We start from the raw sequence: 24,255 nt of genomic DNA, 5'->3' as shown, positions 1-24,255 counted from the left end.
TCAGTTTCTATCCAGATTGCCTGAGTGAATGTCTGGAGGTGTATGCACCTCGGAATGATTGTGTTAAGCTAGCACTAAGTCTCTTCTCCGTCCACCTTTACTCTTTTCTTTACAATAAGGCTTTCAAATAAGTCATGGTTGTACGGCAGTGAAGCGTTGGTGTTGAACGGTGATGTCATGCTGTCGATGATGATGATGATGCATGTTGCTCGAGCTGCCAGCTCAATATGTCGTTTCAGCTTGAGTACAACAACGATCCTTCAGGCTGCACTGACTAGAAAATTCATGACAAGAAGGTAAAAGGGGGTAGCCACAATTAGAGTACCGAGATTGTATATTATGAGGCTGCGCGGGGCTAAAGAGAAACTGTCTTTTCTCCAAGCGACAAGCATTTCCATACTTATGGGAGCGGCGATGCTGCCTTTTGCCGAGAAAGGAGGGATTGTAAAAATTAAGCCTTAAAACTCACACATTATCCACTATCGACAGACAAATAGACTCTACCACAAGAGCGCCGCTCCAAATGAATCTGTTGTGCGTGGCACCATCGGCAGTGATAAACTTATGTCTTATTCTAAGCGGATTCGGGCTATGCTTGACACCACCACCCAAACGGGTCAGACTATTGGGTTACCAACCTGGACGTGGTCCCGCAAGAAAACCCTACAGCCCGCCGCCTAGCAGGCGAGACTTTTGCGTCTGAAGCTATGGGAATGGTTCCTGAAAAAAACTGCTTCGTTCTGCTGCGGTGCGGGTCAGACTTGAGTCAAAGATTCATAGCAGCGTGCTTCAGTTAAAACCTCCTTCTCGGCCTGGGTAACCGGGAAGTATCATTTGCCCGCACAGTTATTCGTCTGTTGGTATCCCTCTCTTCCGACCTCTCAGCTAAACGTCGTTGGGTCATTTGATCTTCAGTTGTTCGACCAATGTGTCCCATTCAACGCACTACCCATTAACAAGGAAAAATACTGCTGAATCCAAGAAATCTTTTCTACATAAGATCTTTTATTCTGTCAAAGATATGGGACTCATATCCGGCGGCATACTTTCTGTCTGCTCAAACTCAAATCACCCATTTCCACAAACCATCCTGCTCCACATGCTCCAGATCAACATGGTTCTACACTGCATCAAAGCTTTTCATTCCAGCAGAGCACTTCGAATGATGAATGGTCTAAACTAATATCCTCCTCCGGTCCCCACTGGGGTTCCTCAAGTGTCCATCCTAGAACTGGTCCTTTTTACGATCTACGTCAACCACCCTCCCGAAGCACCTTTAAGTCTATGTCCATTTTTTCACAGACGACCTGAAATTTTGGAGTCTCCGACGGAAAGCCAGTGAGCCTCGACACAACAGAACAACTTTTACCGGTCTGACACTTGCTGAATGTCGGTATGTGGAAGGTGAGTCGGAGAGAATTCCGAAGACATTTTCATTCTGCACGCTGCGAATGAGAAACTGTAGGCCAAGGACGAACTGGATATATAACCAGCTTCAGGTACACATTTCACGTTCTATCAAAAAAGACCATCCCTAAAGGCCGTTGCCCTGAGGATGATTCAATGCACTTTCCCACATATTGCTCGCGTGTATTTCTACACTATCTATGGAGCCTACGCTAGACAGCCTCTCGAATACATCAATCAATTTGTCTACTTTGGAATCAAGAGCACACTCACTGAGCACGACCACATAATATCCAACAAACTATTACGAGGAAAGTTATCGGTTTCGAATCAGCTGACTTAGAATATCACACGGAGATTCTCGATCGCACTTCTCGAGCTATCATCGTCTTTGAGGCGACCTGATACTTTCTTATAACTGGCGCGGGTATCGCTGATAGATGTATTACCAGACTACAGTGATTCACGAAGATGACAAAATCTCCATTGAAGTGGGTAGTTGTAGCGTGGAATAACTGTTTTCACACGCATCGACACAACCATTAAGATCCTATTAAAACCACTTTCACATTAATCTTGATGATTATGGGCCTTGGCGAACACGTCTAACACCGAGCAAATAGAAAGCCGTGATGCACCATTTTTCCTCGTGCGGTCGAGTCAAAGTGAATCTAGACGCGTGCTAAGGGCAAACGCGAGTCGGACAAAGCCTCGACCCAGTGTGTCAAGCCAAATGACATTAGTCGGTGTCAAAATATCAACATGTTGATTGTATGCAAAATAAACACGCCATCGGAGGAAACGGTGGTAAATAGGAGTGGTATGTTACACTAGCTACCGGTAGCTACGGTCCGCCATAGGCGATAACCCATGATGTGTGTACTTCGTGGAAGACTGTGAAGATATCTAAGGAAATTTACTCTCCTACAAAAATAACATGAGAATTTTGATGACAAGTTTTGTATACAACTCACCAGATGACCGTTCACACAAGTAGCATCTGCAAAACTCCGGGCCCGTATGTCTTGTCTTGAGTCGGCAGCACTAAAAATGACACTTTTCAGTGTATCTTCCGGTGCATAATCCACTTTAACACCTGATTTCCACACCCAAGATTCCGAAGGGTTGAAAATAGCAGGACGATCAAGGCACCGGGTCATTGGATGAACTAAGATCGCAAGGTAAACACAAGATTTGAAAGTGTGCGGACCTGAATTCTGTATCTTCGATTCATTAAATCAGGCCACTAATGAGATTCGTGTCTTAGTTCAATTTAACAGGTTCAGGTCTCATGGCATAGATTCAAAGGACAAAGATTGTGTAATAGCTCTGAGTCCTTCATTTCTGTGGTGCTTGGCTCCCTCGAATGAACAAATATCCAGTTCAAAAACCTCACAGATTCTCAGGATTCCACTTGATGCAGAATTCGAAGAGCCGTAGAATCACGGGTGCATGGATTTGTACGTAGGATCGAGGCTTTTACCCCAGTGTCCCGGGATGGTTTTGCTCTTGTCGTTCAGTAGCTTCCGTTCACCCGACGGGTACAAGCGGGAAAAGGGTGTAGCGCTGCTTTTTATGTTCTCAGCGGCAAGCAGTAAGCTCCCCAGCACGAGGATTCGTATTAAAAAAGCGTCTAATAGCACTTCGAATTGGGCACCAGATGGAGCGCGGACGACCGTCGGGGAAAGTTATCCCAGACAGCAACTACCCGAAATGGGAAAATTTTTGCTCAGTTAAAATCTGCGCTCTGTGCTTGAAAATCTTCTTACCATATACCCGCCGTGCGGTGGCTGCATCAACGATGAAAGACCTGTTGGCCAAACTTTGTTCAAACATGGTACGAATAAGTTTTAGACCTCACCAGAGTCAACGAAACTCCAAGGGGATAATAATCAAGCACCGTGAGATTCGTTTCATGGTCCACAGATTTGAGGCTGGCAACCATTTTCGTAATAGTTGGTAGGAGACTCTTAATGAAAACCACGCCCTTCTTGCGTTTTGAGTAAACAACTTGGTGGGAATATTCAAGAAACTACCGGAGACAGGCCACATAGAGCATTTGTAAGTCCATGGGAGTAATACAGGAGAAGGTGCGATGAATCATCCGAATGACGGTGAAAGCCCTTTGAGCCGATCTCTTGTTGAGTAGGACACGTTTGACGGGAGCCAGATACCCTTACACTTTTGGCATCCGTCCTCATGATGTCTTCCGGTCGATTGTCACCGTGTACAACAAACGCGTTCATTGAGTCTCCTTCGAATGGCATATGGACACTGCAAGAAGAAGACCTGAAATCGGAAGAACATCTGGCAGGTCAATAGTTTAGATCGGAAACAGAAGTGTTACCAAAACAGAGGCTTCGGGCGCTCCACTGCCGGAGGAGAGTAGACCGAGCCTACTTCCGTTTGGCATGTCCTGTTTGATGAGAAGTCACTAATCTAGCGTACAATTTCCCCTTGAATCCAGTAGGGCTGATGTTTGTCCACAAAAACGGGTATCTTAATCGCGCAAGGACTGTTTGGGAGGAATATCAAGTTGTCGGTAATAACGTGCTCTGGAGTGGCCCGCCTCGGAGTACGTTTCGTCACCCTAAACAATAGTGAGGTCTGAAAGGGAGAGGGCAAATGTGAGAAAGGGATAGCAGTTTACTTTGAGTTCTTATCGCGCGGCGGTAAGCTTGCCGGAACGAGGCTTACATAGGAATACATTTGAAACTGCTTCGAACTTGGATTTGTATGCAGCTTAAAAACTTTGGAGAAGGGTTATTTCACGCGCCGAAAACCCGAAAATCCGTTAGCCAAACCTTGTGCAGATAGTACTAGGTCTACTATGTGGCATGATGCTTTAGGAGTAATCGGCCAGGTACTGCGAGAGGTCCTTCTCACTCATGGTATTTGAGGCCATCAACTACATTCCGAGCGGCCATTTGGACACACTCAATGACGTTATGTCCTCCTCGCCTTCTGAGTAGACATTTCTGTGTCAGCCATATGTATAAGCGTCATTCCTCTCATCGTTCATGTCGATGTGGTTTCAACCAAAGTCGGTCCCACACTCATGTCAGCAAGATTCGAATATGTGAGAATGCTGAGCCAGCTGCTGCTAGTGCAATCTGTCTCCGATAATGACGGTTAACTAGCTGTAAACCGCACTCGGCTTACCATATCTAAATGCCCAGGAAGAAATATCCGGCGAAACCCATGGGAGTAACTTTCCCCAGCATAATTCTTCTAACTATGTCTTTGTCCTTTAAGTGTTCGATGAACCTTGAGTTCCCATAATATATACACTCAATGCGTCTCGTCTACCCATTTACATGTGAACTACCTAATCGGCCTTTTCATTCGCCACTTTACCTCTTAACATCCACTCACGCTTTCGGTACCATGTCCGCTAAATTCCCGCCTGACATAGCGGAAGACTGCATGGTTGACAACCCTACATTGAACTGTGTGCCTTCCCTCCAAAGACAGTCCTTTCCGTATATTTAGTCTTACACCCCTCCCTCTTTGTTAAAGGAAAGGAAAATCCTAAGCGGAAACAACTCTTGTCAAACACCCGTGCAGCCAGCCTAAGCTTGCACTGGATGTAGAATATATCACGGGCAATTTTCCTGTGAATCCTAAACATCGTTTATTTGCAAAGCGGATATGCTACCAGAGATTCCCGTCTCCGAGGAAAATTGTCCTGCAAAGCTTCCACGCATTTCTTTAGGGAGTAGCTGCACCATTCGGTTGGCACCTCATCTTAGCACACATCACCAGACACCCCAAGTTTTTGTCTAATTTATAATCCCTGCATGCTCCAAGATACATTACTGGCGCGCGGTTCATTGAGTTGGTGTCTTTTATATTCTTTTACGCCCACAAATTCTAATCGACCACATACTTACCATCTGCCCCTGAATTTCGGTTTGCATTGTTCTGAAGTCGAGTGCACAGCAGTAGTTAAAAATTGTGCATACTGTTGGCTGCCTGTTATGTTGACCCGTGGTCTCGATCGTGCCAGAGTGCCAAAATATTGGTTGCTGGGGTGATATTATTCGTTTTTGATCTGGTGACTCTTGATCCGCTCGTCGAGCTTGGTAATTGGTTTGCAAACGTTTCGACACCATACGAGGAGACATCATCATTTCGCAGGTAATTATGTCTCGCACTGATGGTGTCTCCTCGAATGGTGACGAAACGTTTGCGAACCGATTTCCAAGCTCGGCAAAGGGATAAACAGCCACCTGATCAGAAACCATTACGAGAGTGCCATTTCGCGGACATTTTGACATTCTCTACTTTAGGTTCCAATATGAAAGCGGCCGTTTCATTGCCTCGTTCGAAAGGCAGCACCGAGCCACGCCGGCCTTCAATGGACCAAAAATATAATCATTCGTTCAGCCACTGCACTTTTGTGTCTAATTTCAGTGCCGTTCGTTAGGAGCACGAGGTCTGAGGTGCTGCCAGGTTGCCCAAATCTAGACAGAAAATGTCGAGATGCGAAGATCAGGTTACAATTAATGAAATTCCCCTCAGTAAATTCGTGCCCAAGCTATTTCTCCACTGACTCAAACATAATCTTTGTCTACGTTGGTCTTTATTTGTCAAAATTTTTGGCCGGTCTTAACCATCTTGGGAACCACAAATAACTCACCCATGATATTCGTGTACTGGACTGCCAACAAGAACAATGTACGACGTCGCGTTGACGGCACCACGACTGCCATACCCACTATTATTGCTTGCTCGAAGTTCAAAATATCCATAATATTTCCCGACCAAGTGTGTTAAATGCGTCCATAAGACCGTCCCAATCCGTGGGATTTATGCCAGAACCCGAAGACCCTGGCCACCAAATTGTACTGTCTGCTCCTCTTGTCCATAAATCCACTAATTGTTCTTATGTCATTATCAAGAGGTCGGTATAACGTTAGGATTAAACCTCATAGTGCACCCTATATAGCGTGTCCTTGTATTCATAAAAATAACTTCCTTTGTGTGACAAATGCTGTGCTTTGTCCGGTTTAGTGTCTTCTCCCGCGATGGAGAACATTTTAATATGCAGGCCGCGAGTATTGCTCCACTTTAGGAACACGCACAAGCAAACCCGACACTTTTCGGAAAATTTCTTGTAATCTTCATGGAGACACCAAGCTAGGCGCTGGTAGCCAGTAAAATATTAATCCTGCTTCCGAAGTGGACCACGGATCTGTTTAAACCACTTTTGGGTTTGAATAAATACCATCAAATGGTAAAATCCTATGTTAAATTCTCCCTCGCTCAACCTACTGTTTCAGAGAAATAAGAGTTATACTTCTAAAGATTGGCTGCTTAGACTCGATAAGTTCCACAAAGTATAGAGAAAAACATTATTACCATTCTCCCCCTGCCATTGATCTCCACCGCAGGTTGATCGTGCCAATTTTTGCATGACCTAATCTGCGCCGTATAATGCTCACTGCCTGTGTGACTGCCCGTTTTTGCTCAATCCCGTGTACCGACAAATCTTGGTAGTCATGTCCTCATTCCGGCCGTACCATTATAATCGCTCTTGACGGTACGAAAGCCACCGGCTGTAAATAAACAATATTATACTACAGACATTTTTGTATCCGTCCTGGTAGATTCTCCTTGATCACCTTATAATATATGAGAGAGACGCTCACTGCGTCTCCCCCGAATGACGTTTGGACGCAATTTTCTTCCCTCAGAAAAAGACGTCATTCTAGTAAAGCCCGTATCGCATCGTTCACATTAAATTTTGATGTGTGCTGTCGCAAAACGTATACATGGACTTATAAAGGGGTCTAGAGGTTCGTTTGCGGACATCAAAGACGGGATCGGTTACAGAAAGGAGCCTCGATCTCACCGAGGCTGAGACCGAATAACGATGTGTTGAGACAACATTTACTTAAAATGTTCAACCTGATGAGAACGTAATTCAATGTAGAATGTTTCCTTCAATCTAATAAGGCTCGCGCTTCCGCTGTAGATAAACCTCTGTGGTAGGTCGGAAAAATATGGCATCTTCTATTATATTTTTGTTCTCTGTTCGGATTAAACTGTCAGTAAATATGCTTTTCACGCAAGAAGGTTTTGAGAAGGATCCATGTCGCACTGTGTCAAGTTGTTGTTACTGAGATGAATCAGGATAGCTCACTTCAGAATGCATTTCTTCATAATTCACAATATTCTAGAGAGTGTAATAAGCTTGTTACTGTTGGATAAAACGGTAGCCAGCTTTTTGGATAAGTGTCGAAATTAGGGAGGAGAATATTGTCTTTTTCGGGAAAATGACGAAACACCAAAAGGAAATATCACCAATAAAGGCAACGATTCCTTCAGAATCCTTTCAAGGTCATCATCTAAACCCAGTGCACGCTCAAGGGGTTCATCTTGTGCAAGAGCTGGCGAACGTCATTTTCCATGAGAACCACGATGGCCAGAGGATATTCGTTGTCTCGCCTGTCGAATTTCAATGTGAAAGTTTTGCTGGGGCGGAATGCAGACCCATATAAAGTTTTCATAAATTTCTGATATAGTTATCGTGTCACTTGTGGATTCCAGGTTCCTCTCTCAAACCGAATCCCCTGTTTCTATTTTGGTGTTGAGTATCATGCACTTAAATGGTACATCTTTGATTTTCCGGTGGTGGTCTATTATCGAGAACTGCTCCCACCGATAGGTTCGTTCCCAGCTGGTGGAATCCTAATTAACAGCGGTCTCCCATCTTACGAAGCGTCAGCTCATCCGCGCCTCCTGTCGCTAGCTATATTGAGTGTTAAGAGACGTCTTTTTCATAATACATCAAAGCCATTAGTCTAGTCTCCCATACTATTGACTGCAGGTTGATTCCCTAGGTACACAAACGTGGTGTGTATTTGCCGAAAAATGGTTCTGCAAATCTCCTGTACCGGTATCAGCCCCTGTTTTAGCTGTTAAAGTAGGATAAGCATTCCTGAGAAATTTTAAGGACACAAACTTTTGATCCAAGGTTTTGTTTTTACCTAGGAGTGTTGCGCTACAAACCATCAGCACGTGATAATCGGTCATACATACATATTCACCACACATACATATCATTTTGACGTTTTTCGAAAACCACTAAAGGTCTGGCTCAAATCGTATGTATTTTTAGGCACAAACTCTTCCTGAAGTTCAACAGTTTACTCCCGCTTCCTTCTTCGCACTGAACTTTGAAAGATTGCCCTGGACGCGCAACATTAATGTGAGATACAAGCATAATCTCCCACACTAATTTACTGTGTGATTTTGGTTATCATTGGCGACAAGAAACGTGTCAGAAGGCTAATACTATGAGAGTATACCGAAAATCCACGCACGGTTTATAGTTAATATTTAAAAAAGGAAATTCGGTCTTTAATAAAATCGGTCTTGGCAAAGGCACAGACGGTGAGGTCACTTTTTCCTGGCGGAACTGGTGTGAGTTCATGGCGCGAAAAGATTTACTGAGGCACTAATAATAGTTTCTATCATTTTGAACCATTTTCGTGTTAGTAATTGTGTCCGTGTTCTTTGGTTTACTCCGGGTATTGATATGCTCATTGGCGAGGAGTGCTCAAGAAATGCATACATTGCATGCTTAGGCAAAAACATGAATAGTAATGCAGGCAGGTGCCCACATAATCCTGCTGAACAAGGATAACTTGAGTTCGTACTTTTGGATGTTGATGACGTCGGCACTCATGGGGTAACTGAAACTAGTGGAGGGATTTCAAGTCGTATTGATGCAAGTCAAACTTGAGCGCGACTTTTAGCCATCTTCGAGACTATCACTAACCGTAGACATGGGATGTGTGTGCCGAAATTTCCTGGGTCGGAATGCCATTTCCTACAGCCTGCTGAATATCCTGAGGTACATCGTGAGCGCCTAGGAATTTTCTTGCTTTAGTAACAAACTTGGTGCATAACATTGCGCGTTCCAGTGGCCCCTGATAATATCGTTGTTGTGATCAAGAAATAATAAGTTAACACATGACACTGGATTTGGCAGTGTCCGTAACATCAAAATCATCGAATGTGCAAGCGATTGAGAGAAAGAGTATTATATACTTAATTGATTGGTGCGAAACGTTCCATCTCATGACTAATTTTTGGTAAGGGATAGAAGAAAAACGTTTGCTTCACTTCTGAGCGAGGTTTTCCTTAAACTCTGACCTATCACACTGGTGTTTACTTGGATAGGCGAAATACAAAGTGCAGAAATGCAACGGTTATCCCGAAGATTATTGGCAAAGAAATTAAAAAACAAGCAAAATATTCTTGGCAGCTTCCCAAACGCTTCGGTTTTCAATTTTCCATTCTCAGCATATTCATCTCTTCATCATTCGTCAGAGTAACTTTCTCTTCTCACTTCTGTATGCGCATTTTCAGCTGCTTCGGTCCCTTATTTCTCCTGGAGCAGCGATGATATGCCTTTGATTTGCCTTTTAATAACTTAAACGAACTTCAATAATAAGCACGCGAGAATGGGCTTTACCCCAATTTCATTAAGCACGAGCCAGTGTTTCGAGTTCGCAGTCTTTGTACAATTCCGATTATTCATATAGCTTCACATAATTTTTACCTTGCTGTTGATATTGCGCTTCCTGTTGTGCAGGCAATATGTGTTTGGATAATTTGATCTGCCTAAGAGAAAGACCGGAAAAAATTTTCTACGGCATGTCAACCTTATGTTTATTTCAACCCACAGGTTTTTAAGCAGGGGCCACTCCATCATTGATTGACAGATCCAAACACATGTCTCAGAATAAGCCCCGAGCAGCTGTTGTTTTTACCGGAGATTGTGGACCCAAAGAGATGTCCTCTTTATTGGTTGGGAAGTTATTCGCTGGTGGCCAATCTGAATGGGTGAGGCAATGATAAAATATCATCATGCGATCTTGGAAATCCTATTCATATAAACTAATTGATCTATCAACATAACAGTGGTTCAGCTGGCGCGTTTCAATCCGCTTGAAAAACTTTGGCCGACCTAGTAACATCGTTAATGTATGCTGCGCATTGCCTCCGTGCTTTATCTCAAAGTCCGGTAGGTGCATACGAATCGGTGGCGGTTGGTGGCCTTTGCAGTTTACTTACGAAGCAACAGAGCACTTAAACATACAGTCGGAGCTTACTATATTCACAAGTCCCAAATTGGGAAACCCCATAAACCTTATGATGGATGAATCATCAACGATTTCCAATTTTAGTTCAATTCAACCGTCTTCATCACTGAAACAATCGTACTTTCTGCCTCGTTGGACCAGTTTTTGCTTTCACCTTTTACAATTACTTATCATATCATAGACACGTCCCAAAGTTATACCTTCCGTCCGTTTCCTCGTTGTCCACCATGTTCAAATTGTAACGGTTCGATTACGCCTCAGTCGGTATGGTCTATACAACTTGAGAAATTCACCTATTATTATTCCCTTCATTTTAGGGGGCAAAATATTCTCCCTCAGTCCAGTGCATTTAAGTAGACCCACCGGTCCCCAAAAGGACCATAAATAGGCTTTCGGACCGTTAATGTCGCAAGCGCGGCATCCGATGGTGCAGAAAAAAAACTCAACAGCAAATGGGGGCATCCTATTCCATGAAAGGGGCTGTTTGGATCAAATGTTTGCCCCTGTCGAACCACGGAATACCGATATTGCCACCAAAAACCTGAAGTTTCACGCTTCCCCGATATTTTGCCGCATTTGACAATGTGGATTTCGAAGCACTGTTATCACTCTTCCTAACCCTTAAGTCTTACAAAACGGATCTACTCACCAGTGGGAGCTATCAGTCGGATAAAAGGCTAGGAGTCCTCTGAGTCCGATATTGTTCCTGATGTATGGCAGAAATATGAAAACCTTCATCGATGCCCTCCGTCTCCTCATCCAACTGCCCACTTGGACAGACAATGAAGAAACGCGCTGGAGTCCATTTAAGCCCAAAGACACTAAGAGCAGATGTAGAGACTGCAACATGCTCCGGGGATTTGTGCTCATTTAAAGATATGGTAGTTTTGGTAATCGACACTACGAAGGCCCATTCCCTCTGACATTATGGGTGTCTGCGCGATCGCTGCAATGCGTGAGATCAACCGCCTCACCACACCACCTAACCGTCGTCTCGCGGACGCAGCGCAAATCATATTTTGGTCCTTGCATTTCTGTTCCCCCAACTACGGTACGTCACTAACACGATTTGACCAGCGAGTCAATGAATCTAGGTCTTGCTTAATCTGGTGAAAGGCAAGGGTTTTGCAGAGGTGGGGAATGTGTACGCGATTTTTATATCGTCCGCGAAGAGGAAGGCCTTACCGTGGGATGTGGCGCCGAAAACGTCACTGATGTATAGTAAGAAAAGGATGGGGCCTAGCAAGCTTCCTTGGATGACTCCGCTAGTGATCGGTAGTGGAGATGATTGTATGTCCCCGATTTGCGTTATTTGCGTCCTGTCTGATAAATAGGAGGCAAACCACTGAAATAAGGTTCCCGTGATGCCAACGGTGCTAAGTTTGTGTAGCAGGGAGGCGTGGGGGACCTGGTCGAAGGCTTTTTGGATGTCTAGATAGACTGTTACTATGGCGTATCCAGCGTCGTAAGCTGCTGTGATGGTCTCAAAAAAGTGAAGCTGGCAGCCGTTTACGGATCTCTGAGATAGGAATCCATACTGTCGATCATCTATGGCGTTTGTAGCTAGGAGAAACCTGATTAAAGGGCCTTTTACCAGACGTTCGAGGGTTCGCATTAAAAGAGGAGTATGGTGGATCCCTCTGTAATTTGAAGCAGTTTGCCTGGATCCGGATTTAAAATGGGGGCGAACGACAGATTGTTTCCATTGAGAGGGGACGATTCCAGAGTTTACTGAGTGAGTAAAAAGATTTAGGACAAGGGTTTTGACATCTTGACCGCCATATCTCAGGACACGCGATGGTATGCCGTCACCTCCCGGCACGGCGGAGTCTCTGAGGGTTTGAAGAAGGGCTGATACATCAGCTAGGGAGATAGTCAAGCTGCTCAGAGTCGGGCGGTTACTCTGTTGTAGACAGGTGGAATATGAGGCGGGGATTGTAGGATTGAACTTAGGAGAAGGAGGCAAGTAGCAGCTGGCAAAGTAAGCATTCAAGTGGTCGGCTATATTGACAGGATGAGTGATGAAGCTACCATTGGTGGAGCTCAGACATGTGACTTGGTGACAGTTTGGGGTACAGCGTCCACGAAATAGGCGGCCGAGTAATTTACAGCTAGAAGGGCCCCTGAGAGCGGTGTTCTCTTCTCGGCATTCGAGGGATACCCGTAAGGATTCTTGGTCAGTTGAAAGCTTGTTGATGAGAAGTATTAATGAGAAATCGCGAGATTTCCGATATTCTCTGCCGGCTCGGCGTATTTTATTTTCCAAGGCTTTCAATAGTTTATCATGTCGAGAGGAACCAGGGTAAAAACTCTTGATGGGAGAGGCAAGGTAGAGAGAGGTCAATAGGTTTTGGTAGAAGATATCACAAATCCGTTGTGTGTCTGACGAGAGAAAGAAGTCGTTCCAGTCCCGGGAGGCCAGCAGGGACGAAAAAGCCAGCAAGATGTCCGGTGTCAGGAGGTGAAAGAAAGATGGTCTCGGGGGAACAGTTTCACTAAACCTGGCTGCGTTACATGAAACAACGCAGTGATCGCTACCTGGAAAGCATGGACCAACTGCAGTCGTAGCCAGATGACCCTCATTTGAAAATATTAGATCTAAGGTGTGTTGGCCACGTGTGGGGCTGCGTACAGTCTGAGACCAACCCTCTACACTAAGTTGGGCAAGCAGTGAGGCGTAACGACTAGGGCCCAGAGTGGGTGACCAGGAAATATCCGGTAGGTTGAAGTCTCCCAGCACGAATTTAGATGAATGAGGAAGGGCGTGAGCAGTGGAGATAATACGGGACAAGTCAGTTATAGAAGCGGGGGTGGGGGGCGGTGGTAGATAGATACAGCCTACTAGTACAGGTCGCTTGGTCTGTTCTATGGAGATCCAGGTAGTTTCAGGAATCCCTTCTAGGCTGGGATCATCAAGGGGGGTTGCACGAAGTTCCGTGTTGGAGTAGATGGCACAGCCTCCACCTCTCGAGTTCCTCCTGTCAGAGCGGTGAAGATTATAACCAGGAATTGAGACCACCGTGTCTGGAGTATCAACCGAGAGCCATGTTTCGGTCACACAAATCAGACTCGGTTGCGCAACAGCAATAATCGCACGTAGAGTATGGATTTTTGGCAACAGTGAGCGGGCGTTAAAGAGCATAATTGATAGGTCCATTTGTGAGCTCACCCTACTAAGTAGGAATTTGGTAACTTCGTTCACGGTGGAGTTCGGTACTAGGAAGAATTCGTTAGGGGAGGTTAGGGTACATGAAGTAGCGTTGACTGGACATGTGTTCGGATTAGGTGGAGATGTATTCACAACTGGGGGTAGAGGGGCGAGTAGTGGTTGAGGCAGGTTTGAATCCACGGCAGAAGGTAGAGCATAAAGTTCATCATGGGGTAGGGTATATGTCTTGAAGGCTGGTATGTAGTCAGAAGCGTTTGGGGGTTGGGAGGGGTTTTGTGAAATGAAGTCATTCTCATCGGCGGGAGGTGTGGAGAATGGCATGGTGCAGGAAGTAACGGTGGTTGTGCAGGGATGGGTCGCGTCCGAAAATGGTCAACAATTGGGACGGAAGTGGGTGTGTAGGATGGTGGAGGCGCATAATGGCCTGAGCTGGCCGCCGGTATATGCGGGTGTGAGGTTTCATCAAACTCGCGGTACGCTTGGTTTGGTGTATTTGTCATGTAGTTATGGGGAGGCCGAAGCAAGGTGCGGTGGTCTTGATAACAACGAGGGATAGATTTTCGAGAGCGCATTTGGGGGTGCTTTACGTTACGCGGCCTTGACAGTCGATAATTGAGTCCGAGGGCGTATTTTGACGGAGGTGTAACGCGAAGAGACAGCAGGTCAGGTGGTCTGTCAACGCCTTCTATAGTCACTGCTCTGGCTGGAGGACGTGCCCCGTCAGTCAATTCAGTGCCAGGAGAGAGTTCTTCTGGGCTGATGGAGGCATTTGTAGTTTTCACAGATGGCGAAGCATAGAGTCCATTTGTAGAAGCGATAAAGGGCTCAGAGTCCTGTAAGGCCATGAAGTGAGAAGCTTCTGAGTAGTCTGGTGTGGGTCCAGTGCTTGGAGCAGTCAATGGGTCTTTAGAGCATATATGTAGCGTAGGAGTGTCGACGTACGTACTGGTAGTTGATGGTGTAACAAGTGTAGGTACAACAGCATGCGGAGGGTCAGGTTTTCGGGGATGCAATTTACGGTGCACTTCGTATCGCGGCCTTGACAATAAGTGCTTGAGCCCGAAGGCGTATTTTGGGGGAGGTGGAGCACGGAGGGACAGCTGGTCAGGGGGACTGTGACGAGAACGAATGCTAACAGCAACTGGTGTGGTCATTGCTCTGGTTGTGAGGCGTTTCGCGTCAGTCATTTCAACACTGGCAGGGAGTCCTACTGGGCTGATCGGGGCGTTTGCAGTTTTTATGGATGGTGAAGCAGAGAGCCCATTTGTAGGGGCGATGGAGGACTCAGGGTTTTGTAAGGCTACGATGTTAGACGCTCCTGGATGGTTGGGTGTAGATTTAGTGCTGAGAGTAATCACGAAGCACTCAGAGCTTAGGGGTACCTTGGGAGCATCCACGCAATTTCTGGCGGTAGATTGGGCAACAGGTTGAGGTAACTTTTCGGTGAGCTGTCCTTGCATTCGACTACGGGCAGCTTTGAGTTTTATGGTGCGGAATTTTTTGGTGGAGGTGAGCAGCGCTACACCCTTTTTCACTTGCACCTTTTAGGTGAACGACAGCCACTGACCAACAAGAATAAAACCGACCCGGGAAACTTGGGCAAAAGCCTCGATCCTGTGTACAAACACGTGAATCCGTGAATCTTGATTGGCTGATATTTTGGTCAATCGCAGGATTCCTCCGTTCACTCCAAAGTCAGCTTGCAGCATCTGCCCTAATTCGCTCACCAGGAAAATCGCGGCCGCATGGCGAGAACTTAAGTATCCGAATAAACGAAATCAAATGCTAAAACTATAGGTTAATTCCCCTCTCCAAGCTATTGCTTGAGGGAAATGTTTCATGTGCGTCTGGTAAGTCTCTTCCCGCCCAATCGGTGTGAAATTCGTTTATTTGAATGCTTTCGTTTTCCGGCACAGAAACGCAACTTTAACAGAATATTCTCAGGCAATAGAGGTCTCCGACGCTTACCAAAATTTCTTTACCTGGAAGTTGTCCAACGATGAGATCTGGAAGCTCTGTCAGGTCCCTACACTTGTCGCAGATCACCAACGACATCTATAATGGTTTGGGTTCTATTACTTGAGAATAATGTTCAAGTGCCTAAACAAACCTCGACCCGAATACCATATTCCAGGTGAAATTGTCGACACCCGGAAACCTGACTTACTACGGTCAACCTGGCATTTGCCAGGTTTACAAATACCATGTTAATTAATACACCAACATGGCTGATGGACTGGGCAAACGGATCCATCACTGATCATGATTCGTGCAGATGAGAAAACCGGTCCCCTCTATGGGCAGCTGCTGTCTGAGACATTTCTGAAGCAGGCGTATCCTAACTTAGTGGCCTTTCGACCAAAAGAAAAAAACCACGTACCGTTGTTCGTCGTCAGTTGAATTACTATATCACAAGGCTGCATTGCCTGCGAAGCCAACATTTCAAGGTCAGGTGGTGTAGATTTTCTATTCCAGCCCATCCATAGGTCTTTAACCAGTTTTTATACTGGACAGCTATTTGCATGCTGCCAAACAGGTTTCCTTTCTCCAGTATGCATAATCGGTGCTATCCCCAGTTTGTAGAGCGCGCTTAATCCTCATCTATATAGTCGTTCCGTCCAACGTTCCGCCACTGTTCCACGCTTCCACAGTCCTATCTGAACTACCACCTCACATAGGTATCTAAGACTGACTGTGATTCCCTTAATACAATCCATAATTCCCCTACTACCCTAGAACTATCAACTGTATTCCACCAAATCAATCATTCCTCAACCTGCTCCGAAGTGTCTCATTATGACACCGCTCCCGCCTTCCTCAAAGCGGTCGCTAAACCCCGAATCCCTATCAGCTACCCTCCCAGTATGTTCAAAAAAGCGGCTTAAATCCAAAATATCCAGCTCCCAAATCCCCACCTCTCGGGTCGGCAAAAACAGTATCCCAAGCAACCACAGATGGTTCAGTTGTTCGAAATGACATATCCTCGCCTCCTTAACCTGGCAATACTCTTTTATCGTTGCCAGTAGGTTCTGAAATCCTGAATGACCTAGAAAATCTCAAAACATGTATGCGCCAGATGGAGAACGTATTGTCTTCCCTCCGAACCATAAAGTCGATTGCATGCTTTCCTAATCCTGACACAACATGCGATCAAACAAACTTAGAAAAAGCGTCACTTCTTATTGACACGATTGCTACTGAGATTTGTCAACGCATCGAATGCAAGCATCAAATCCTGATATTCAATGCATCTGATCGAATCCCACTTGAGCATGCCAAAACTGCCATCGTGAATGCATGTGGCATGCAGGACACCAGATGCACAGCTCACCGGTTCCGGAAGTCGAAACCATCTATGCGCTGCCCGATAACAATGCAATTCTGGGATGAAAAACGTGCCGCGCCTCTGCTGACAGTCCAGACTCTTCTCTCATCCACCAAAAATTCCATGCCTTAAAACTTAAATCTGCTCGTACAAGAATGCAAAGACAACTTACCAAAAAATCACCTGAACCTGTTGCCCCGTCACCCACCAGTACTTGCGCTGACGAGTGCCATAATACCACACAAAGCTGTCTGTTGGACCCAGGTTCTGTACCCCACGCTCATGACCATGAGCCCTCCACTCCTATCTCTGGGCATCCACAAATGTTATCTCTGACCCCCACCACGCCAACCAGATCGACTGCTGATTTAAGAGATAGGGCAACTAATCAACGTGAACATTAGGCCGTAGTGGAGAATGATAGCGCAGCTTCTCAATCTAGACCTCCTGACCTAATGACACTTCGTGTCTCCCCACCAAAGCGCTTCCTTAGACTCAAGCACCAGCTTCTCAAGCCTCGTACCGTAACCCCTTCACCTGTACCTATTCCCCGAGCTCCCTTTTTTACAAACCTGACTAAACCCGTAATTCCTCATAAGCACTTCTGTGGCTCCTCTAGCCGTGCAACCCAGTTCCCTAGCATGATCTTTAAACCACAATTACCGTTACGTACTCCTAGCCCATATTAAGTTTCGCCCCTCTGGAAACCTGTGTACTATATGCCTGGGATCCCTTTTCAGCAACTACCCACTCTACTCTCCGCACCCTCCAAAGCCACATGCAGCCCCATTTCTACGACCTTTAGCTGTATCTTGACTTCCTACTCCAACCCCCCTTCAACCACAGCCAACGCAGAGGATTCCCGGTCGCTCCCAACGGAGCTCACCCCTCCCAGAGAGTTTGACTATACCACTAACTTCCTCACTGCAACCTGTCCCCTCCCCTTACCTTGCACCTCTTACCATAAACCCCTTATTCCATCTCCTCCAATCACCCCAGTCTGGTTAATCGTTACCTCCGCCCCCTACGATTCGATGCTGAAGGCTCTACAAAACATATCCACCCACCCTCTCGGTGCCCCTGCCTTACCCTCTCATTCCCTGTCCCTCAAACACTTCTCCTGCCCTTCCATCCCGCGTGACCTAAATCCCGCTGTTTCTGTTGAGTACCACACACGGCACCACCTCCTGATTATGCTGATCACAATATTACAAACGATTGCCCGACCCAGCTCCTTACTCTTTGTCCATGGAGCTCCGCCATCTGCCCGGCCACCCAAACGCTGCCTCGGTACCCATCGCGGTACGCCCCAGTATCTTATTCTCACGTGTCTTTACCTGGTCCCACTTCGCCTATCAATCCGAGAGGCCTAGGCCTTAGGTATTCTTGTACATTTAGCTTCAACCAACATGTAAGGTACGGAGTGGCTAAAGCTCGCAAGCTCTGCATTTACATTCGCCGATCCTTCCATAATAAATCCTGTTTAATTGCCATTTTTGAACGATTTTGTCAGACCCATTCTTGAATCCAGCCCTGAATTCGCCTCACAGTATTCACAGACATGCCGGACCGCTGCGGAGAATGTGCAGCGCTCGTTTACTGAGTCCCTGTTTCCGGTGTCATCCACACTACCGTATCGTCTTCGCTGCTTGTCACTTGGGTTGGATCCATTATGGCTAAGGCGCATCAGGTTGAATCTGGGCCTTCTGCATCGCTTAATCTACAGGCGGGCTTACATAGATGACCGCTGCCCTGAATTTTCTTCCTGCATTCTTATATTATCCGTAACTCGGGATGTTTACTCTCACTGTCTACATGTCAAACTGTCTTAAGACAAAACATTTGCCTTTGCCTTTGTTCTAAACTATGGAACAAGCTCCCCTCCCATATCCGTACTACCTCATCTCACGTCGGCTTTCGAAAGGCCATCGATTCTTGCCTTTCTATCGAGGGAGCTGAGTGCCTTTTCGCGCCTCATCTAACGCTAGACACTTTTTTGAAATGGGCCCTAAGCCCTTCTAATCTGCGCACTCACCCTGATTGTCCTGTTATTAGGTCCTAGCACTTACACTCACCAGACTGAAACCCTTAGCATCAGTCCGCAAGTGCGACAGCCACCCTCCCAAGAGCTCTTATCTATAACCTGCCACTTTGTCTCTCTCGTGCCCGTCTCCACCGACCTGGTGGCATATCCCTCCTTCGGCCTTAAGCTTTTGTACCCAGCCCAATTATTCCTAGTTCTCCAAGCCTGGTCCAATCCATGAGTAACTCTGTCAGCTCTATTTAATGTCTGGTGCTTTGCTTTAGCTGGATTTAACTAACCTCAGCCAAACTAAAGCCTCGGTTCCACGCTGTTCCGAACCATTCTGCATCCCCTGAACGGGCACAGCGCACACATATCAAATGGTGGGTCTGAAGATGCGCTATGAATGAAATACTTGTTTGGCCCCACAGCCCAATCATTCATACATACACATGGCACTGGTGCATCTCTACTCGACAGAGTAGTTCACACTAATGATTCATCTTCGTTTAGCCATAGTACACAGGCTCTGAACATCATTCTAGCCTGAGGGTACCCGTGAGGCTCACGGCAAACGTCGACATGCAAGGTGTTGCCACTTTCTTCTTAGTGGGGTCACACCGCCCCCAGTCCACTTCGTCATCCAAACATAGCAAACATGTTCTTCCCTCTTGTCATCTACAGCGATCATATGCAGAAAAAGCTACTAACGTATGATCTCCTGACTACAAGCAGTCACAGCTAGTACTTACTGGCTGTTTTTCGTTGCCATACACCATTCGTTTTCTGGAGTTGACAGCAGTGAATCGGCGACAGCCCTGTTAGGTTGACGTAGTAGACCTCAGTTAAGCTACGACTCAGTAATTATATGGAAAGCTGTTGCTTGTCCGCCTTTTACTTGTCTACTGTCACTGTTCGCATTGACCCTTCTTTCTGTACAACAAAGACCCTATGTCATGATGCCTTGGTAAGCAAAAAACTACCGCCCGTTCTCAACTAGTCAAACAGCTAGCCCCCTGCTAGCTATCTCGACGACAGTTTTCACCTTCCTAAAACTAGGCACCTACTCTGGCCCAACTAGTACTTGGCCTCTAGATCAGCAAACATATTCACCTTTTTCGGGTTCATTTAGCTAGGTGTCATCCCTTTTTAGATTTTTTCTGTCGACGCCGTTGTATCTCATGCCTCCCAACACCCCACGCGCTACTGCTTTCATTCTATTTCGTTCTCGTCGCCCCTCTTCCCAGGCTTCAGACATCAATTGCAGTTGCCCAAACGCCCCTTACATCTGCTATTCATTCAAACTGGCTGGTGTCTGGACTACACTCACGCGGTCCTCCAACAAAATGGAAATTATCCGTGAGCCTGCATCTGCATGACTCCCTGTGTCAATCTCCGTCCCACCCAGAACCAACTGCCACGGAAATGCGTATCCCTTCTCCGACCCTTGAAGACCGTTATGGGCTGTCCATAAACCGAAACATGTCAGTGCGATGATGGCATGGCACTATCATACCCAGTGAGATGGCACTCCCGCAACTACTTTCTCCAGAATCTCGACCGCGACCCCTGGCCCACTCAAGCCTGTAGCCACAACTTCGAGCAGTTTTGCTCCGGCCCCGTCCCTGGGATGAGCTCTTCCGTACCTAATGAATTTTCGCACAGAGTTGACCAGTCTGGCTTTCCTGCTGCAATTTCAGCTTGCCTCCTGCACAAGTTCAAATCCGTATAGGGGTTCCGGTCGCCCTATGTATTAGCAACTTGCCCCCATCCTACCCATTCCCCGCACCTGACGTCCCTACAATAGTGCAGCCAGTGAATCAGCTTACTTTCAGATTAAACCCCATTACTGAGACGAAAATTGCCATGTGCTCTCAGTTTGAATTATTCCATTTCCATCTCCACTTTTGCTCTTTGTGACTCCGGCCATTTACCCAACCACCCAAGGTCACTCATGGCCAGCAACGGCCTTCAGTTTCAGTTCGCGCCATCTGGCTGTCTTTGAACTAGGCAGACCTCATGCCCATTGTTCCCAACAAGTGGGAAAGAAACCTATTATTACTATATCATCGGATATTCCCCACTGTTTTATGACACTGTCTTCCGTTTGCGCAACCCGCACCCCCACAAATTCCCCAGTCATGTTCCATTCTGACTGTAAAACTGTGATCATGCCAGACGGTATGCCACCCACAAGTTGGGAATAAACCTTATTATTATTATTATTATTATTATTACAAGTCAGCAAAAAACAGTTTAAAGCATTCCAAAATTCAATACGCAACGCGAGGTGTAGCGTGGTCAATTACATATACCTACCCACTGTAGACCAGAATAAGCCGCTGTATGAGCCGAACCTAAGCAGCATGAAGGCCCTGCTTTTGGTGTGGCCTTGCCTCGTTAGGCAGCTGAAATCTCGGTCTGCCATTCACTGACTCTAAAGACAATCTGCATCGTAAAGGTTACGGCGAGGCGTTGGCTCAGTGACCACTGGTGGAATGTATGGGGAGTTCAGAATAGTAGAAACCCAGGCACCCAGCGTCTGGTGAGCCAAAGTTCTGGAAACGTTCATCACTGACAAACATAGGCCATAGTATACATCAGAAAAAGGGAGTTGATACTAATGATGGCACACGCAGATCCCTCAAACACCAGATGATCAGGAGCTTAAAGAATGACAAAGGGCGCTGGCAAATTTCTAAAACCGAGGAGATAAAGAGGGCTTTCGCTGCAGGCAACAGCCGCGCGCTGTTTCAGCCGATCCGATCTGTGGGTCAAAAGAAGGCAGGTGCCAGTGAGACTATAGGCGAAAAATACGGGACAGAAATTCACTTTTCCAATCGCCGTCCTGAGCGTTGGACTGAGCACTTCGAGGAAGAGTTCACCTAGTCCCCTTCAACACAACCGTTGGAAGAACCAAACGGACCCGAATAAATCACTGCCACCAACCCGCCATCAGCGACCGAAATACGGCGTGAGATTTCAATCCTGAAGCGCAACAAGGCGCCTGACCCGGATGTTCTACATCTTGTGCTCTTCAAAGAAGATGGCGAGATCCTGGTATTCATTCCGACAACCATACTGCAGAGGATTTTGAACGAGAATGGAATACCAGCCGAATGGAGCTCCTCGACTGTCATCCCAGTTTTCAAAAAGGGGACAAGAACATCATGTGAAAACCAACATGGTATCAGCCTGATATCTGTATCATCTGAAATGCTCTCTGACATTATTTTGCGCAGGTTGACGGATTATCGCCAGAGACAGACTTGTGGGAATCAAGCTGGGCTTCGGCCTGGTGGATGATGCATCAACCTTATCTTTACTTTGAAAAGCTCCACTCCTTCACTCGTCCCATGTTAATCGTTTTTCTGGATTTGAAGGCCGCTTTTGATTCTGTCGATCATCAGCAACTGTGGCGGTGTCTGGCGATCAAAGGTGTCCCTTCCAAACTTCCCCCCTTATTAGGGCACTGTATGCGAGCTCTTGTATGCAGGTGCGAGTATACGGGAAGCTCTCGCTTGAATTTACCATGCCCAGTGGTGTAAGACAAGACTGTCCCCTTTTTCCTTTGTTTTTGAACTTTGTCATTGAGATCCTGCTTCAAATCTCTCTGCCTGCCTTTGAAGCCTCGGGACTCGAAATGCTTCCGGGACGTTCCCTCACAAACTTTGGGTGTGCAGACGATGTTGCTCTCCTTGGTTCAGATCCTCCTCAAATGCAAGCAATTTTAAATAACTTAAATAAGTCTGCCGCACGGTTTGGCATGCGCTTCACGCCTGCAGTGCGTAAAGTGATGCTACAATACTGGGTGGGATCAAACCCACACCGCATGCTTACAGGTGGGCCAATGGACGTGGTAAATTTGCTTACCTAAGCAAATATATACGTTCCTGTGGACTGGCTGGAGGTGATCTTATTTCTCGAAGTTGAAAGGCCAGGGCAGATTTTGCCAACCTCCGATACCTATGACACCAACGTGACGCGAGCTTGTCTGTCAAGGGAAGAGTTTACGCTGCGGTGGTGCGATCCATATTGCTTTATGGATCAGAGACGTGACCCCTACGCTCAGTGAACATACAGAAGATATCAGTCATGGGTGTCTCCGGAGCATTGGTCAGGTCTGGTAGGTACATCGGATTAGTAATGCTGAGGTACGCCAGATGGTCCTAGGAAGAAGGAACTCTCCTGCGAGAGATGAACTACTCACGCTTCACAGGTTGAGCTGGTTGGGTCAGGTACTTTGCATGCCGGAAGAACGTCTGCCTCACAGAGCTCGTTTTTCCGATCTCTGTGCTGAGTGGAAGCGACCGATAGGTGGACAGTGTATGACCTGTTTTGTATGTTGCGGGCCGGTAGTGCAACTCTGCTTTGGTCCCTTGGCTTCCTGCTCCGCCCACTTCGGCACATAAAAAGGCACGGTAGATCTACACAGCCCTTTATGGAGACAAAGGAAACTTATTACAACTGTATTTATAGGGTAGTCACAGAGCGTTCCACAAGGTCATGCCAGAATCTCCGTGAGTGGCAATGAAGTACGAAAATGCTAACCAGTAAACGTAGTCAAGTGAGCGATTGCCGCCCCCCCCCGGATGGGGACCTCGAGACTAAAATCACCAGTGGTTAATAACATTGGCGGAAACGGCCCAATCGCGCAATCATTGGCGCTCGTGCATCAAAGCTATCGCCATCAATGCGTAGCTACCAAATTTCCGAACAAACTGAACGCCTTCGCCTTCAAGGCGTTCGCGTATGTTCCGCTTTCCCACTTTCCGATGATTGAAACTGTGGTAGCTGGAACCAATGTGTCTATGGCACACGGCTTATAACCGATAAATTGAATAATTGTACAGCTGTGGCTGCATTTCGATGGCTACCCTCGTGCAGCTGGAGGGAAGCAATAAATTCGAGGTACCCCCAGGTCAATGAGCCCAGATATGTACAGCTAAATTTGGGTTTGAACGACGGATTTGTTTATGATTAGTTTCTCACCTTAGCCGCTAAGCTATCTTGGACTAAAAGAGGGGTATTAGTGATGTAGGATCAAGCAGACCTTTAAAATGTGTGCAGGGGACGAGTCTTGCGGAAAAATGCAGTGGACGCGATTAGAAATGCACCACAGGGAGCTATGGAAATGAAAGCCATTATTATCAGTTGTAAGAACCGCGTACTTGTCGTACATTGGTTGTAGCTGCCACACTTTCGTCCAACG

General features: G+C 46.4%; 2 protein-coding genes across 2 annotated transcripts in view; one reads left to right on the top strand and one right to left on the bottom strand.

Annotated features, from left to right (window-relative positions):
- T265_00427 (hypothetical protein) overlaps positions 1-10,914 on the top strand; it is a gene marked incomplete at both ends in the record, with an annotated part of 28,039 nt that extends 17,125 nt beyond the window's left edge. Inside the window, 2 exons of the mRNA XM_009164200.1 lie at positions 1,303-1,404; positions 10,844-10,914. Of these exons, the coding sequence (XP_009162464.1) occupies positions 1,303-1,404; positions 10,844-10,914 (173 nt within the window). The remainder of the gene's footprint in view (positions 1-1,302; positions 1,405-10,843) is intronic.
- Positions 1-14,016, bottom strand: part of T265_00428 (hypothetical protein) — a gene marked incomplete at both ends in the record, with an annotated part of 49,721 nt that extends 35,705 nt beyond the window's left edge. Inside the window, 4 exons of the mRNA XM_009164201.1 lie at positions 2,382-2,617; positions 5,301-5,331; positions 5,373-5,690; positions 12,538-14,016. Of these exons, the coding sequence (XP_009162465.1) occupies positions 2,382-2,617; positions 5,301-5,331; positions 5,373-5,690; positions 12,538-14,016 (2,064 nt within the window). The remainder of the gene's footprint in view (positions 1-2,381; positions 2,618-5,300; positions 5,332-5,372; positions 5,691-12,537) is intronic.
- Between the last annotated feature and the right edge of the window lie 10,239 nt (positions 14,017-24,255).

This window comes from Opisthorchis viverrini (assembly GCF_000715545.1).
Source record: "Opisthorchis viverrini unplaced genomic scaffold opera_v5_4, whole genome shotgun sequence".
NCBI lineage: Eukaryota > Metazoa > Platyhelminthes > Trematoda > Opisthorchiida > Opisthorchiidae > Opisthorchis > Opisthorchis viverrini.
The sequence above is the reverse complement of the archived record's forward strand: the minus strand, read 5'-3'. Positions and strand labels throughout refer to the sequence as shown.